The sequence below is a fragment of the Juglans regia genome, chromosome 10 (assembly GCF_001411555.2).
Source record: "Juglans regia cultivar Chandler chromosome 10, Walnut 2.0, whole genome shotgun sequence".
Classification (NCBI taxonomy): domain Eukaryota; kingdom Viridiplantae; phylum Streptophyta; class Magnoliopsida; order Fagales; family Juglandaceae; genus Juglans; species Juglans regia.
Window position 1 is genome coordinate 5775880 of NC_049910.1, and position 17313 is coordinate 5793192.

Below are 17313 nucleotides of genomic sequence, written 5' to 3' on the forward strand. Positions count from 1 at the left end.
AAAATTATGTGAATAGTAAAAAATTATGTAAATTTTTTCTTACAAATATCTTTTTTACTCGGATAACGCATAAAACGGGAAACTTGAAATTAACAACTGTTAATTCTGGGTAATTACGTAAATTAGGAAAGTTTTGCTTCAGAAAAGTAAAATACTCCTTACCTACCAAGAGGCTACACCGGCACCATTCTCGAGGGAAGAAGAGAGAGAGAGAGTCATTTCCCGACAATCGTCGACGAAGGAAGTCAGATTCCTACGAAAAATGACGGACCAGAAGTCTGAAGACGGGCTTCCGCCGGGTTGGACCGTGGAGGTGAGGGTGAGAAAGAACGGCAGAAGAGATAAGGTATGAAGAGAGAAAATGGGGAATTAAGATGTTCTTTTGAGTCACAAGATTACTACTTGTTTTCGCATTTCAAGCTTAAAGTGTCAGAAGTATTCTAGATACTCTATATGATTTTACTGTTGGGGCTATTTATTTTAGGTTTTGTTTTCTCCGATTAGTTTCTAGCTGTGGTTGAAGCAAAAAATTATAATATATATATGACCATTTGTGCTTGTGCAGTATTACTTTGCTCCCTCAAGCGGACTGAAGTTCGATTCCAGGGCAAAGGTGTTTCGCTATCTGAACACTCCAGAAGTCCGAAATCCTAGGCCAAGAAAGAACATAAAAGGCACCCGCAAGCGATCTGCAAAAAAGGTCTGTTTGCTACTAACACAATCTACTCATCGTGATACTGTTGTTCTTATCATCTAGTATTAAGACCTTATTAATGTGGAGATGAAAACTTTGATTATTCAAGCGATCTAGGTTTTAGTTGAGAAAGCTATAGCAGAAGGGTTACCTCCAGGATGGATCAAAGAAGTCAAAGTAACAAAAAAGGGTCGTAAGACCAGAAGAGATGCGGTACTTAAAAATTTAATTTCTTTCTCTGTTACTTTAATTTTGCTTATTTTTTTAGTTTACAACACTTTTCATGTTCATTTAATTGCTAGAATTTTGTATGTATTTTTCATTAGTCGTCCAGATCTCGCTAGTTTCTTGATATGCTTGGCTTCATCATCTATTATTTGTGAATTGTTTTCCTCAATATATTATTGATGGCTGCTGCAGAAATTCATATGACCTTGATCAATGTTTGATATCTGCAGCTCTACACTGATCCTGTCAGTGGATATATCTTTCGCTCATTGAAGGATGCTTCTCGCTATGTTGAAACTGGGGAATTGGGTAGGCTTGCATACAAGCCGAAGGACATGGGTATAGTTGGTGTGGAGTTGGAAGATGATAACATCTCTGTAAGTCCATTCATGATTGAATTCACCAAGTTCATATCTTTATCTTATCACTTGGTTAAGTTTCTTTATCACATCTGCAATACCTGACATTCTCTCATGTCAACTTTTGAGTTGCCCGGTTCGTAGATGGATGACATCAATACATATAAATTTTTTAATTAGATGAGTGACATCCATATTGAGATGGCTAGTCCAACTTTTTGCTTTTATTAAGTTACGAATTAAGCCACTTTGGTATCAGGAGTTTGGTGAAGCCCGTGTGGAGAATTAGGTCAAAGGATGACCATGGGCCTTCGACATGTGGGAGGCTGGTATCCTCGTTGGTAAAAGCACCGTCGACCGTGCAACAGGCTGAGGAGTCTTCAATGGAGCCTCAGATGGTGAAGGCGACGGCGGGAGAGGTGATGACAGAGGCCCCTGAGTACTTGATAGCCCTTCCGAGCCAAATAACGCCAATGAGTGCTTAGTGCTGGTGCTCCGGCGCATCTGAGCTAGACAACGCCGACGAGCGACGAGGATGAGGCTGCCACCCCTCCTCTGACGGCGTCCTCTCCGACGAAGGTTACGCAGCAATTGGAAGATACGAAAGTTATCCGAGACATTTTTCTAGAGGAAAAAAGGGACTTGGGTGCAGATGTCGGGTCTGTTAAGAACTTAAGAGCCTTATACCGATACAAGGTCCTTCAGAGGAGGGTGAGCTGAGGACGCCGATAGTTTCGCAGTGGCTTAACAGGGAGGGGGAACCCTTTCCTCTAAACTGTATGCGTCCAAATCAGTTTAATGTTTCGAATTGGGTTTTGCAAAAGGTAAAAGAAATTCAATATTGTGTAGGGATGAAGTGTGAAGGTTTTGAGGAGCAATTTATGGCACTGCTTATAGCCATTAAAGCTGGTCATCCTAAAAAATCAGTTTCTAAAAAACAGAGGGAGCTAAAGAGGCTAACGTGGTCTCTTAACTATGAGGGTAGTGCAAGTCGTGAGAGATCTAAAGGGAGGGGAATAGCACCTGTTTTATGAGTCTAAAATTTTTTCTTGGAATGTACGAGGGCTTAACGAGACAAATAAACGTATTCTTATAAAAAATTTGCTTCGTGAATAGAGGGCAGACATCATATGCTTATAGGAAACCAAGCTGAAATATGTTACAAGAAAAATTGTTAGAAGTATTTGGAGCTATACATATGTGGATTGGGCTTATCTTGCAGATGATGGGGCTTCGGAGGGGGGGGGGGTGTATTAGTGATGTGGGATAGAAAAGTGGTGGAGAGAATGGAGGACTTTATAGGGGAGTACACAGTGGCAGTCTCTTTTAGAAGTGTAGAAGATAACTTTATGTGGGTTTTTGCTGGTATTTACGAGCCAAACTTGGACACTGATAGAAGTATGTTATGGGAAGATTTAGCTGGAGTATTTAGCTGGTGGAAATTACCATGGTGTATAGGTAGTGACTTCAATGTTGTAAGATTTCCAAGTGAACGCTTAGGAGATAGTAGGATGCCACCAACAATGAGAGAATTTTCAGAATTTATCTTTGACTTGAATCTGGTGGACATCCCTCTCACGGGATGAGCATTCACGTGGTCAAATAATCATACGTGGTCTAGTGGTCTAGATTGGACAGATTTTTAATATCCTCAGATTGGGAAGCTAGTATACGGATGTATGTCAAAGGAAGTTGTCGCATTTGTGCTCGGATCATTTTCCAATTTTGCTTGATTGTGGTAGTATCCAAGGAGGGCGTCAGTATTTTCAGTTCGAAAATATGTGGTTGAAGATTGAAAGTTTTGTAGATAGGGTTCGGCAATGGTGGTCCTCATATCAGTTTGAAGGAATCCTTAGTTTCATTCTTGCAGGTAAACTAAAAGTTTTAAAAAATGATTTGAAGATTTGGAACACACTCTTTTGGCAATATAGGGGAACGAAAGAAGTCCATATTGGAAGAGCTTCAAGAGCTAGAGAGGACACAGGAGGGCCGGGTTCTTTCCTTAGAAGAAATTTCTCGAAAGTCTGAGGTGGTTACTAAATTAGAGAGGGTTATCTTGCTAGAAGAGATTTCGTGGCGCCAAAAATCGAGAGCTTTGTGGTTGAAAAAGGGGGATCGAAGTACAAAATTCTTTCATAGAATGACCAATTCTCGTAGGAGAAACAAACCCAAGAGGCTGGCCCAAGTGGTGAAGGCCTTGGTCTTAGGGTATCACTCTCTTCAAGGTCCAAGATTCAACACCTCATGGGTGCAAACAATCATTTGAGGCCACACCTCCTTGTGAAAAGCTACGATTTAACTAGTTCCGTGTTGGGAAACTTCCGAGGGTGCGGTGCACGAGACCGGGATTTACTCTATAGGAGTGGGTCTGAAGGGTTCTGCCTTGGAGAGGTTTCCCGACAAAAAAGAAAAAAAAAACTCACAGGTAAAACAATACTATAGAGATGGTGAATATAGAGGGTGTAACATGTACCGGGGCCCCTATAATTAGAGATCATGTTGGTTTTTTTGAACATTTGCTTGCAGAACAAAAAGGGTGGCAACCCAAGATCGATGGTTTGGCTTTTGACATTCCATTGACCCACAGGATGTCTCGAGGTTGGAGAGGTCTTTCGAGGAGATGGAGTTTCATGATGTGGTGAGGAAAATGGACAAAGACAAAGCACCTGGGTCGGACGGTTTTTCTATGGGATTTTTCCAAAATTGTTGGGAAGTGGTGAAAGAGGACTTGATGAAGGTGTTTCAGGAACTATTCATGGCTGGAAAATTTGAAAAAAGTCTTAACGCCTCATTCATAGCTCTAATTCCTAAGAAGATTGGAGCATCGGATGTCAAAGATTTCTGGCCCATTAGTCTTGTGAGTGGGGGGTGTATAAGATCAGTTTTAAGGTGCTTGCAAACCGTTTAGGGGAGGTGTTAGGGAAGATTATTACAAAACCTCAAAATGCATTTGTTCGAAGACAAATCCTAGATTCAGTCCTTATTGCCAATGAGTGTCTAGATAACAGACAATAATCTGGTAACTCGGGGATCCTATGTAAGTTAGATATGGAGAAGGCTTATGATCATGTTAATTGGGATTTCTTACTCTACTTGCTCGGGAGGTGTGGATTTGGAGAGAGACGGTGCTCTTGGATTAGATGGTGCATATCAACAACGAGATTCTTTGTGCTAGTAAATGGTAATCCAATTGGTTTCTTCAACAATTCTCGAGGTCTGAGAGAAGGGGACCCATTGTCCCCACTCCTCTTTGTCATTGTTATGGAGGCACTGAGTAGAATGACTTCGGTGTTGGTTTGCAGTGGCTTCATGGCTGGATTCTCAGTGGGTAACCCCTCTAGGGGTATTATTAATCTGTGAGGCAGAACAAAACCAATTGCGGGCATTCATACTTTGCTTTGAAGCGGCATCGGGGTTGACAGTGAACCTTGAAAAATTAGAATTGGTGCCAGTTGATAATGTTCATAATATCAGACAACTGGCTAACACTCTGGGATGCAAGGTGGCTGCCCTACCTATGAATTACCTGCGTTTACCTTTGGGGGCTGCCTCAAGGACTGTAACAATATGGGATACAATGATCGAGAAGATTGAATGTAGATTGACTGATTGGAAGAGATTGTACTTGTCGAAAGGAGGTAGGATCACTTTAATAAAAAGTACTCTCTCTAATCTACCATCGTATTTTTTATCTCTATTCCCAATTCTAGTAACTGTGGCCCTGGATTGAGAAACTGTATAGGGACTTCCTTTGGAGTGGCATGGGGGATGACTTTAAATTTCATCTTATCGAATGAGATAAGGTATGTTCCCCACTTGCTGTGGGAGGGCTAGGTATTAGAAACCTAAAGATTTTCAATAGGGTATTACTTGGGAAATGGTTGTGGTAATATAATATAGAATCAGAAGTTTTATGGAAGTCAACGATTAATTATAAATATGGAAGTATGTTTTGGGGGGGGGGGGGGGGTTGGTGTAGTAGGGGGGTTGGTGTAGTAGAGGTACATGGACCTCACAAAATGGGGACTTGGAAGCATATTAGTCGGGGATGGGAGGTGTTTTTTTGTCATACTAGACTTGTGTTGGGAGATGGTTCTAGAATAAAATTCTGGAGCGACATATTTTGTGGAAATAATACACTAAAAGATTTATTTCCCTTTGTATTCAGGATTGCATGTGAGAAAGAAGCGTCAGTGGCTGATTTTATGGTGATAGCTAGAGATCAAGTACAGTGGAACATCGTCTTAAGCAGGGCGGCTCAAGACTGGGAAGATGGTAGTTTTGAGGAGTTCTTCCGACTTTTTTATTCTGTGCGACCAAGCTTCCAAGGAAATGCCAAGTTATGGTGGGTACCGGCTAGTAAAGACACATTCTCAGTTTGATCATTCTATAAGTCTCTCATGCAAGTGCAAAACACTCAAGGCTGGTTTGGATTCAGAGATGAGAAAATATGGTTTTAGATTAAAGATGAAAATTGAAAAAAATATCGTTAGAATATTATTTTTTGATATTATTATTGTTTTGAAATTTGAAAAAGTTAAATTGAGATTTGAAAAAATTGAATTGTTTATTATATTTTGTATGAGAATTTGAAAAAGTTGTAATGATAAGATGAAATGAGATTAAACACTTTCTGAATCCAAACGAGGCCTTAGTTTCCATGGAAAATGATCTGGCGGAATAAGGCGCCTCCCAAAGTAATTTTCTTTGCATGGATAGCTTCACTGGGAAAGATCTTGACGACGGATAATCTGAGAAGACGTGGGGTAATCATAATAGATTGGTGCTGCATTTGCAAGAAGTGTGGTGAAACTGTGGATCGTCTTCTACTGCATTATGATGTTGCTAGAGCGCTATGGGTCGAGGTGTTCAGTAGATTAGAGTTAGCTTGGGTTATGCCCGCCACAGTGGAGATGCTCTTGGCTTGTTGGACAAATCTAGGAGGTATTCCACAAATCAAAACCGTGTGGAAGATGGTTCCTCTTTGTATTCTATGGTGCTTATGGCAGGAGCAAAATGACAGGACGTTCGAAGACAATGAGAGATCTTTTGAGGATCTTAGATCTTTTTTTGTTAGAATGTTATTCATATGGGCCATAGCTATAGATTTTAATGGTTTAGACCTGAATGAATTTCTTGTTTCCTTTTCTTCATCCTAGATAGGTGTTTTCCTCTTGTTTACGATCTTGTGTACTTTGAGCTATGCCTATTCTATTAATACATTTGTTTACTTATAACTTATAAAAAAAAAAAAAAAAACAATTGTTTACTTATCAAAAAAAAAAATTAAGTTACGAAAGAAGTTATTAACAAAAGAAAAGAAAAAAAATAAGTTCGCAACAAACAACTAAGGTCTCAAAATGGCAAAGCCTGATTTTTTGTTTGATTTGGGGTTTTTTTTTTGTTCGGGGGGGAGGAGAAGGCAGCTGAAATGGCCCTAAACAACACAACTAATGCCATGGTATATATAGCTTAAATTTCTTGGACTGACAGAAGTCTCGTTTTTGTAAGTATTTCCAAGATTCACGAACTCATCGTCTTATTATTCTTGTTTTCTATAGTTTGGTTCAATACTTCAATTGTAATGATAATTTCATGACCCAAGATCCTGAATTGTCCAAATATGTAGCTGTGACTTTTGCTTGTGCAAATTGATCATGTTCAGGGCATAGCTAAGAGTTCGTATAATGTGGTGCACATCATGACTCAGCTTTGGTAGCTACAAAATTCACTCAAATTTCAAATAGTCTAGCCACCTCATCCAAACTGGTCTATAGTTTGAATGAGCGACCACAGCTCAGTAACTGATTCCATAGCCCAAAAGATGAAAAACTGAGTTACTTAAGAGATAGTGCATAATCAAAGTATGGGGTGAAGACTTGAAGTGTTGAAAACTTAGGGTACAAAGTTCATAAGAGTATTAATGTTCATAAGGATGTTCATTAACTTAATATGGATTCTCAAATATCACAAGCACAAAATTTGAAATAGTCAAGAGTGCAGAATGGTTCTCAGTTCCTTACTTTTCGGAGTGACAGTATCCAAATCATCAAAATGATATGTTATCATGAACTTTTTAGGACCGAGAGAGTTGGTTGTAGAATTAAAAGCTATCTTATTCAGCACCCTCTGTAATGCCCCGATCCTGGATGGGTAGGAGAGTTACTTCTTGTCACTTAAAAACGTATCTCACAGTGCATATATAAACTCAGTTTTCTCAATTACACATAAATATCATTGTTTTAAATCAACCACTTCCAAAGTAATTAACTAAGAACGCCACAAAACCTCAAAATAAATGTCAACCTTCCAAAATATCAAGTCAACAGAGCAAAACAAAACTACTGAATAAAATTCTCCAATAACCAAAATACGCTCTTTGTACTTAATCTACTATGCTCTCATAGCCTTATCCATGCTCCTCATTCTTGAACTTCAGCTGAAACATCCAAAACATATGAAAATATTATGGAGATAACAACTCAGTAAGCAGAGAACATATACTAGTACGTGAACATGAGCCTTTTCAAAGAGTTCAGAATGCAGAAACAAAAAATTTTAGTTTCAATATGCAAATTTAAAAGACGTGTTATTAAAATATCAGAGCGATGTTTCAAACTGTTCATATTTAAAAACCAATTGTTCATATTCAAAGACTCTTTGGCATAAGATGATTGAACATTTTCATCTTATCATATCATTTCATCATATCACATCGTATCATATCATGTCACCATATCATATCGTATACCATGTCACCATATCATATATCATATACCATGTCAACATATCATATTATATACCATGTTTAACCTCCGTGATAGAGTTTTGCTATCATTGGTGGCCAAACTAGGCAGTATCAGAAAGTGAAACTTTCCCCAATTCATTCTCGGAATCCCGAGTGTGCACACATGAAAGAACACGCAACAAAATCACTTTGTTTCCCACAGAGATGTCGATACCAAGCATTTAACAGAAACAAAACAGAATCAGAAAGTCATGCCAAATGTTTTTCAGATCCTATATCATATCAAACAGAGTACTGAACATTTTCACATAATCAAAACGGATTCAGAACATCTTCATATAACATGTATGAAATTCACAGATTTCATATTCACTCTTTTGCACATTTCAGAAACAGTATGTCAAAATATTGTTCATGTCTACACCAGTAATGTCAGAAACACTTTTATATAGATTTCATGAATAATGCAGAGCACATAATTGAAATTGTTTTCATATTTCTTTTCAAAACATATCATGCACAATTTTCATAAATTCAACCTCAATTCATTTTCTTTTTATGCAAAGTCTAATGTAGGAACCCCGCTTACTTGAATTTTTTAACTTCTCTAAATTTTCTCTCAACAGTGCCAACCGAATATCAATCGTCACCTATAAATAGGCACGTGACTTGCATCAATTTCCAGATATGCATGACTTTCTAATTAAGCACATACTTTACAATTAAAAACTGAAATGCTTAAATAAATCATATTTCCTAAACCTAAAATTCTCTTTTCAGCCCAGTCCACTACAAAATATTATAATGGTGCTCTACCACCATTCTAATCAGTCCAACTTAAAATTCTAACCCATAAGAAAATCGGCCCACTTAAGATATATATTATTTTGAAATAATATAATAGCAAGCCCAACTTAAAATACATGCCTAACCTAATCTCTTTTAATTTGCATTTGAGACCACTGACTAGTTGACTTAAACGCAAAACCAAAAAAATATTGAGATTGAGAGATAGAGATACTCACCGAGAGGGATAATAGGTGGAGGGAAAGGGTGGAACCAAGAGCTAGAGAGGGTCTCACGTACGGTGCTGCGTGTGTGTATTAGTTGTACACGGTGCACGTTGGTGGTTCTCCGACATGGTTGTGGGTGTCACCGGCAGCTAACGGCCAAGTGGGATGGTTAAAACCGTGGAATATAAAAGGAGAGGGAGAGAGTAGCGACGGAGACTTATGGTGTAACAATGATCAACCAGGGGCAGTGTGGTGTGACAAGAACCCTAGAAGAAAAGGTGCCAGGAGAGGAAAGATGAGCGATTGGACAGCCGCGTCTGAAGACTTGGTGGGGACGTGCCAGGTCTTAGAAGGACTTTATGGCTCAACCAAGGCCGAGGTTTGCCTCGGCCATGACCGAGCCGTGCCCAAGCCATGGCACCTTGAACCCATGACAGGTCGTGGCCCAACCTTGGCTGCACCACAACCCATGCCACGAGCAGGCCATGGCCCAACCTTGGCTGCACCATGGCCCGTGTCACACGCAGGCCATGACCTGACCTTGGTCGTGTCATGGCCCTTGGCCGCGGCCAACAGGACACGCCCATGACCATGCCACAGCAGGCCATGGCATGATTGAGCCTCAGCAGCACCAAGGACCAGCCAAGGACAGGCCACGACCACACATGGCCTGCCCATCAGCAACCCATGAGGGCCAAAGAGAGGCTAGCCACGGGCCAACCTACAGCATGCCATAGCAAGCCACGCCAAGGCCATGGCCCAAGCAAGGCCACGACCAACCCATGGCCACCAAAGAGACATGAAGGAGGGGGACTCAAGGCTTCTAGAAGATAAGATTGTTGGAGAGGATAGAGACAAGATCAAGTAAGACTCTTAAGTGATTACACAAGATAAGGTAGAGTCCAAGATTGACTCTAAGAGAGACCAAGAGAGAGGAAGAGTCCAAGATGAAGCCAAGACGAACCAAGACACCATGAGGGCAATATGTGGCCGGCCGCCAAGAGGGGATAAGCCTATCCCTACATTCCCCTAGCTTTTAGACTTTCTCTCCTATGTTTTAGACTTTATTTTCCTAACTTTTAGCATTTCATTTGTGTTTGGAATTTGCTAGAAAGCCCTATAAATAAAGGCCTTGTGGCCTAGTTTTTATTCATTCCTTGGCTTTTAGAAATTTCAGCAAGGCTTGTTTAGTTCTTTAGATTTTCGGTGCTAGGGTGATTTGCTCTACACTTGGGCTACTAGGATGCAATTCGTGAATCCCTTGTAGAGAGTGGCTCTTTGCAATCCGTGAATAAGAGTGACTCAATTCTATGATATTTTCTTGCTTGCATTCCAAACACCTACCTAAACCTTCATTCAACTCAAACACCAACATTTAACCTCAAATTGTCGGATCTAGACTTGTGGGAGGAGATCTTGTGTTTCCCTTGATCGGTCTAGGGGGCTTCATCATTCGGATCTAAGGAGAGGAAGGCTTATGTTTAAGGGCTAGACCGAGCCTCTTAACATAGTGTCTTGCGGCGCAGCGGCCCTTAAAAGTGAGGCAACCCAAAGACATGCAGGTGCAGCTCAATGGTGTTGGGCAGACATGTGGAATGGTGCTTCGGTTGCTCTCAGTTTGGGCAATGTTTCTCTGGTTTTTACGGTTGGCGTGGCTTTCGGTTTGGCCCCAATGTGCTATGGTGGTGCACAACTTGAGGATTTGTCGTGGAGAAGGAACTGCGGCAGTTGTTGGTGTGACGTGGAGGTTGGTTGGTTCGCTGTGGGTGGAGGCTGACGTTTTGGCGTTGTGCGGTGCTAAGGTGGCTTTCGTTGTGCAGGAGCAGTGGTTGGTGGTGCTGCACCGTCTCTATTTTTGTGGGGTTAAAACAGGGGAGTTTGGATGTGGGCATGGTCGTGCCGCTTGGTGGTTGCCGTAGTCTTGGTTGTGGAAAGGTTGGGTTGTGTGTGTGGGCCTGGTTTTTGTTTGAGAACACGAAGGGGCTGTGGCTGGGGACGGTTGAAAGTGGAGGGAGGGGCTACGGTGCAACTGTGGCTTCAAGTAGTGGTTCTCGTGCGGCTTCTTGGCAGTTTGGTCTCTTAAGGTGGCGTCTAGAGAGGGGTTGGTGTTGGTTGGCGTGGAGGAGCATGTGGTGGATCAGCATGGATGGTGGCGCTGCGATTGGTGGTGGAGAACAGGGAAAACCAAGTGAAACTCCAGGAGATGGCAGACCCAAAAATCGCAAGGGAGAAGACGCGAGAGAGACTAACGAGTGAGAGTGATCTTTTTTTTTTGGGGGGGGGGGTTAGAGAACAAATTGAAAACGGCGTGGGGAAGGTTGGAATATGGGGGATCTATGGTGGAGTGAGGCACGGAGAAGGGGTGGGAGTAGTTGTGGAGTGGGCTAAAGTGCACGGGGAGGGAAAATAGAAAAATGTGTGTAATTGAAAGTGAGAGGGAAAATAGAAATTGGGTGTCTCGGTGTAAGGGAGGGGAAAAGAACAGGGTGACCAACCCTATGGGACTAAACAATGTGTTTAAACAGGATGGGCTTTCAATGGCTTGGGCCTAAAGGGCTGGGCGTTACACCCTCTATGTTCAGATGGCTGCTCACCATGGCTTCGAATTCTCCAGTTTTCATAGATTCTTGATCTTTTCCTCGTGGTTAGTTGGGGTGTTCCCTTTTGTATACCTCCTATGTACTTGGGTTGCACTCCTTGGAGCTTTTAATAAAAGTGTATTACTTAGAAAAAAATATATCCAAATTATTCAAAGCTCAGGATAACATATCCCCGATCTGATCTTCCATTGTGGGCCCCGCATAAATCCAAGTCAATATGGGATAGTGTTATCGAAAAAATTGAGAATAGATTAGCTAGTTGGAAAATGATGTATCTCTCCAAAGGGGGAGAATCACTCTTATTAAGAGTATGTTATCCAATCTCCCTACATACTTTCTTTCTTTTTTTCTGATTCCTCTTGGTGTGGCTAATAGAATGGAAAAAATCTTCTGGTATTTTTTTGTGGAGTGGACTTGGATATGAGAAAAAGTTCCATTTGATTAAATGGGGCAAGATTTGTTCCCCCCCTATCTTGTGGTGGTTTGGGGATAAGAAAGCTAAGTATTTTCAATCAGGCCTTACTTGGGAAATGGCTTTGGCGGTACCATCAAGAAAGTGATGCTTTATGGAGGACCGTGGTTGATGCTAAATTTGGAAGCACTTGGGGTAGCTAGATATCTAATGAAATGCGTGGTTTGTATAGTGTGGGTGTTTGGAAATTTATTAAGAATGGCTGGTAGGATTTCTTTTGTAGTTTCAGATTTATGGTGGGTCGAGGCACTGGGGTCAGTTTTTGGTTTGATGTTTGGTGCGGTGAGGTTGCTCTCAAGGAGGCTTTTCCTTCTCTTTTCAGAATCTTCAGTTGCTGATCATATGGACACTTCTAATGGCCTGCTGCAGTGGAATGTGCCATTTATAAGAGCAGTTCAAGATTGGGACGTGGGAGATATTTCTGACTTATACAGCACCTGTACGCATTGACTTTGGAACATGGTGTAGAGGACAAACTGTTGTGGATTCATCCTGGGAACAAGAACTTCTCAGCAAGAGCCTTTTATAATGCTTTGACTTCTCAGTCTTCTACTGTTTTCCCTTGGAAGTGTATTTGGAAAAGCAAAGTCTCTAAAAGTTGTTGTTTTGGTTGGTTGGCCTCATGGAAAAATTCTGACCATAGACAAGCTGAGGAAGCGCGGTATTTTCATAATGGATTGGTGCTTTATGTGCAAAAGGAATGGAGAATCAACAGACCATCTTCTTCTCCATTGTGACGTGGTGAAGGCTCTTTGGGATGATATATTTGTAAGGCTGGACATTTGTGGGTGATGACTAAGAGGGTGGTGGATCTCTTGGCTTGTTGGAGTGGAGTATGGGGAAACCGTCAAGTAGAGGAGGTTTGGAAGACGGTGCCTGTATGTCTTATGTGGTGTATATGGAACTAGAGGAATGGACGATATTTTGAAAATGGAGAACGTTTTTTGGGGGGTATTAGAGCTTTCTTTGATCAATCTTTGTTAGTTTGGGCTAAGGCCATTGTAGGCTATAATTAGGTATATTTCTCTTGTATACTACTAATGTACTTGGGCTTTGCCTAATTATGAGGATTAATACATTTTTCTTACTTATTTATAAAAAAAACATATCCCCGGTCTTACAGTTAGAGCCATGATTGAAATTGAAAGATCAGCTTCACTAGAATAAAAGCATAGCATCACTGATAAAATAAAAAATAAAAAATAAAAAATAAAAAATAAAAAAATAAAGCATAACATAGTAATCGGACCTAGAGGCGAGCTGTACTCCAAAAGTGAATACTTGAAACATAGACCAAAGTTTTGACGAACATAGAATTTTCAAACAATGAAAATTAATTGAATAAATCATGACTAAAGAATCACTCCAGAAAATTGGACTGGAACAAGAGGGAACCATGGACATAGTTACTCACCAAGTAACTGAATTGTCTCAGTAAAGAGAGTCCAGTTCTCTAAATTCAGCGACTCTAATAACTTCTATCTTCAATAGCTCTCCATAACTCTCAAAGTAAAAGCCGAACCACCCACTTGCTTAATGTTAGAGAGAGGATAGGCTGCGGGCAGAGGTGGCAAGAAGCATGAGTTTGCTCTGGTGGACAAAGGTGGTGGTTCATTAAGTTGCCAAAGTTTGCTCAAGGAAGCACTAGGTGGGAGTTACAGCTGACCTGGTTTCCAAAATTGCAAAATTTTGCAATTCACCCGATATCGCATCTTCGAATTGCCAAGGAATCCCTAGGTTCTCGAAGTTTACTCATGTGCAGCATTGGGCCAGAAGCCCCACCCATTAAACTTCAGTTGGTTCTTGTACAAACTCGAGGGATTTAACTTATTTACCTTCACATGGTTCAGCCAATGTGGTGGTTACATAGGAAGTATGTGAATGTGATCATGTGCTGTGTTTTGCAGCGTGTATGATATGAAGCCGGACCACCCAGATTCTGCCAATCTTCCATCTGTTGCCCACTTTGGGGAGTTGCTGTGAATTAATTGTAGTTGTCATTTGCACAGTTACTCTACACTAGTGGTGATCTGGATGCAAATCAGTTAAGCTGTCACAAAGTGTTTTTATGTTTTTGGATTCATATAAATGTTAAATATTCAAGTCACTTGTTAAAAATAGATTTGGAGATTCGTTCATAATTGAGCTCTATCTAGTCTCTGGATATATGTTTTATCTTTTTACTGTTGTCACATCATGAGCTTTAGACGAAGAACAAATGTAGTTATTCAACCTGGCTCTTCTTCTTGTTACTCTCTTAGTCACCTGCTGTTGCAAAGAAGCAGAAACCAGAACCCAGCAGCACAGAGGAACAGAAAATTTGCGATCAGAGCCCAAAGTTGGATGAGAAGGTGCAGTATGAACAGATACTTAAATCTGTCCTCTCTGAATGCACTTCTGATCAGTGTAAGGTCCTAAATTTCCATTTTACTCACTGTGATATGATTTCAGTGCTGTCACATTTTTCCTCATATTAATTCTCTTTGATAACTGTCTTCCTTTGGGTGGGGGATGACTGTTACAGTTCCATATTTATTAGGGGAAAGAGTATGAAACTCCACAAATTTCTTTAAAAATCCCCAATGAAATTTGTTAATAATCATTTACTCTAAAAGCTTAAGCTATTAAATGATTAAAGGTAATAATCAATTACTCTAAAATCAGATTAGAATCTGGCTTGTTCTAGGTTGAAATTAATTATATTTCCTTTTCAATAATACATGCATATTTGTTAATTTAGGGCTTAATGGGAACATTTAACTGATAGAAAGAATTTCATTTTGCTTATCAAAAAAAAAAAAGATTTTCATCCAATGATTGGTTAACTACAGGAAACATAGGTCTAGGAAGTTGTGTCATGGGTGCCTTACTCCAGGTGCCAATATTAAGATGTCGCATCTGATATGTATTCACGACATGCAGCAGGAAGGCCTGATTTCAGCAGCCTGTTCTAGCATTCTTCAGCAGTAAGAAGTCTAAAATGCTAATGCAGAATTACAACAGCAAGATTCTGAATTTCTGAACGCCATCTAAGGTTATCTGCTAATTGTTCATTACTATGCTGCGTATGTATTGTGTAAAACCATTTGCGGCTTACGGTTCATAGCCGACGAAAAGTCGCAGATATTGCATTTGATGCATTCTCCCATCAATGCACTACGGAGTTTGTTTCTTTGATAATCGAACATATACTCTCCTCGACTCCTTGTTATCTTCAACTTCATGTTCTTCTCCTGTAGTTCCTCATTATTAATAATAAAACAAGTCTCAGACTTTGTAACTTTGGTTTACTTTGTTGATTAGGAAATAAAAAGTCAATCTTTACACACACACTCACCAGAGGAAGAAGATATAACCCACGGGCTTTGTTATGATTTTGTTTCCGAGGCATCATTGCCGTTGCATTTGGCAAGTAAACTCGATTTGGGTTCTTACGGCTCGAGACGAGAATTTTATGAAAAGTAATGAAATAGTTTGAGTTAACTATTTTTTTAGTTTTGAAAAATGAGTGAGAACAAGTTGAATAAAAAATATTATAAAGTTAAAATATTGTTAGAATATAGTTTTATAAATTATTTTTGTTTAGGTATTTAAAAAAGTTGAATTGTTTTTTTATTTTTTTGTTTAAAAGTTTGGAAAAGTTATAATAATTAATCTGAAAATGTTGTAATAATTAATTTGAAAGTGTTTGTATTTGAATTATGTTTGAGGAGATGAAATGATAATTTTGGGATAAGATCTATTTCCAAACAACCTCAGACCCTGTCTAAATCCACAGATGGTCTTAATTCGTCTCATTTTATCCCATTTTATCTGATCTCAACATCTAAATATCATTAAAAAATAAAGACTTTTCAAATTTTTAATTTTTTTTATCTAATCATTACAATTTTTTCAAACTTCGAAACAAAACACAAAAAATAATGTAACTTTTTCAAATTGCAAATCATAACTTAATAATATTTTTATTTAATTTTTTTCCTCTTATTTTTTAAAATCTTATAAAACACCTGAACTCAAATTATTTTATTATTATTTATAAATTATTTTTTTACTATTCACAAATTTCTCATATATTTCTAAAGAAAAAGTCTATTTGCACACTTGAGGAATAACCCTGCGTACACGGGCCTCCACATGGACATGAAACGTTGCGTTATTAAAAAGCTAAAAAACTTTGTTCATCTACCAAAACGTGGAGGAGTAACTGCGTTATTCTAGAGTTTTTCATCTACGAAAACAGTTAGCACTTCTCGAACCTTACGAAAAATATTAAAAAGGTTCGAACTTCTTATCCTCTATGGCCTTCAATGTCTTTATCGATCCCATCCTTCAAAACCTCGATAGAGTCCTCCAAATCAGACATTTTTCAGATCGGGCTCTCTCTGCAACAACCAACTTTTGCTGGGTTCCTTGTGAAATCTCGTTCTTTGGCGGTTAACGCCAGAGCGGCTATGAATAAGACTATTTATGATTTCACTGTCAAAGTAAGTGTTTCAGGGAAGAACTCATTAATTTTCGTCTTGTTTAAATGTAAATTTTTTTGGGAATTGTGTGAACCTTGCAGGTTCTAGTTTTGCAAGAACGAAAGGAACCCACTTCGTTCTGAACGACAAGTCCTTGTACCCGTAGTTTTTTTCTTATCCTTTTAGACTTTACCCAAATAGTGTTGTAAAAATGAAAGAACAAGGCAATCACTCCTACAACAGCTTTTATCTAGGATGGGTTTGATTTGCTTCTGAGATCGATTTGGGTGCTGGTTGGGACTAAGAGAGCTGCTGACTCTGTTTCACAAGAGGGTGGATCTCCTCCTAGTGACAGGTTAGACAATTCATCAAAGTTCTTTCTTTCTGTATCTCTCAATCTCCCCATGTTTGTTAGCAAAGAAAAGTTAGGGAAAAAGTTGAAATCATCTTATTTGATTTCGCTCTCCAATTCCAGAAAATAAAGAACTTGCAATCAGTCAAACGAGCTGGACCATCTTTGTCTACGATATCTATTTAGTTTTTTTTTTTTTAAAAATATTTATTTAAATAATATCGACTGACGTGGCAATTAATCACGTTAGCTGTACCCAATGCTGGGTACCTGTAGCATAATTGATTTCTAAATGTAAACAAAATTGCAACAAATTTCCCAAAGCATCTTTTACCAACGAAGTTGTTCGAGCAACTACCCGAGGTATTGCCCTGATAGTTA

General features: G+C 39.5%; 1 protein-coding gene across 1 annotated transcript; it reads left to right on the forward strand.

Moving 5' to 3' along the window:
* Positions 1-145: 145 nt before the first annotated feature.
* LOC109007626 (methyl-CpG-binding domain-containing protein 13-like) lies at positions 146-15403 on the forward strand. The gene is made up of 6 exons (XM_018987377.2): positions 146-346; positions 566-700; positions 812-907; positions 1153-1299; positions 14376-14525; positions 15037-15403. Exons 1-6 carry the CDS (start codon positions 263-265, stop codon positions 15082-15084), a joined length of 660 nt encoding a protein of 219 aa, XP_018842922.1. The 5' UTR covers positions 146-262; the 3' UTR covers positions 15085-15403.
* Positions 15404-17313: the final 1910 nt, after the last annotated feature.

Coding starts and splice junctions, on each gene's coding strand:
- LOC109007626 (XM_018987377.2), top strand. CDS start 263: ATGACGGACCAGAAGTCTGAAGACGGGCTTCCGCCGGGTTGGACCGTG. Junction 701..811: donor GCAAGCGATCTGCAAAAAAG/GTCTGTTTGCTA, acceptor CAAGCGATCTAG/GTTTTAGTTGAGAAAGCTAT. Junction 908..1,152: donor GTAAGACCAGAAGAGATGCG/GTACTTAAAAAT, acceptor TGATATCTGCAG/CTCTACACTGATCCTGTCAG.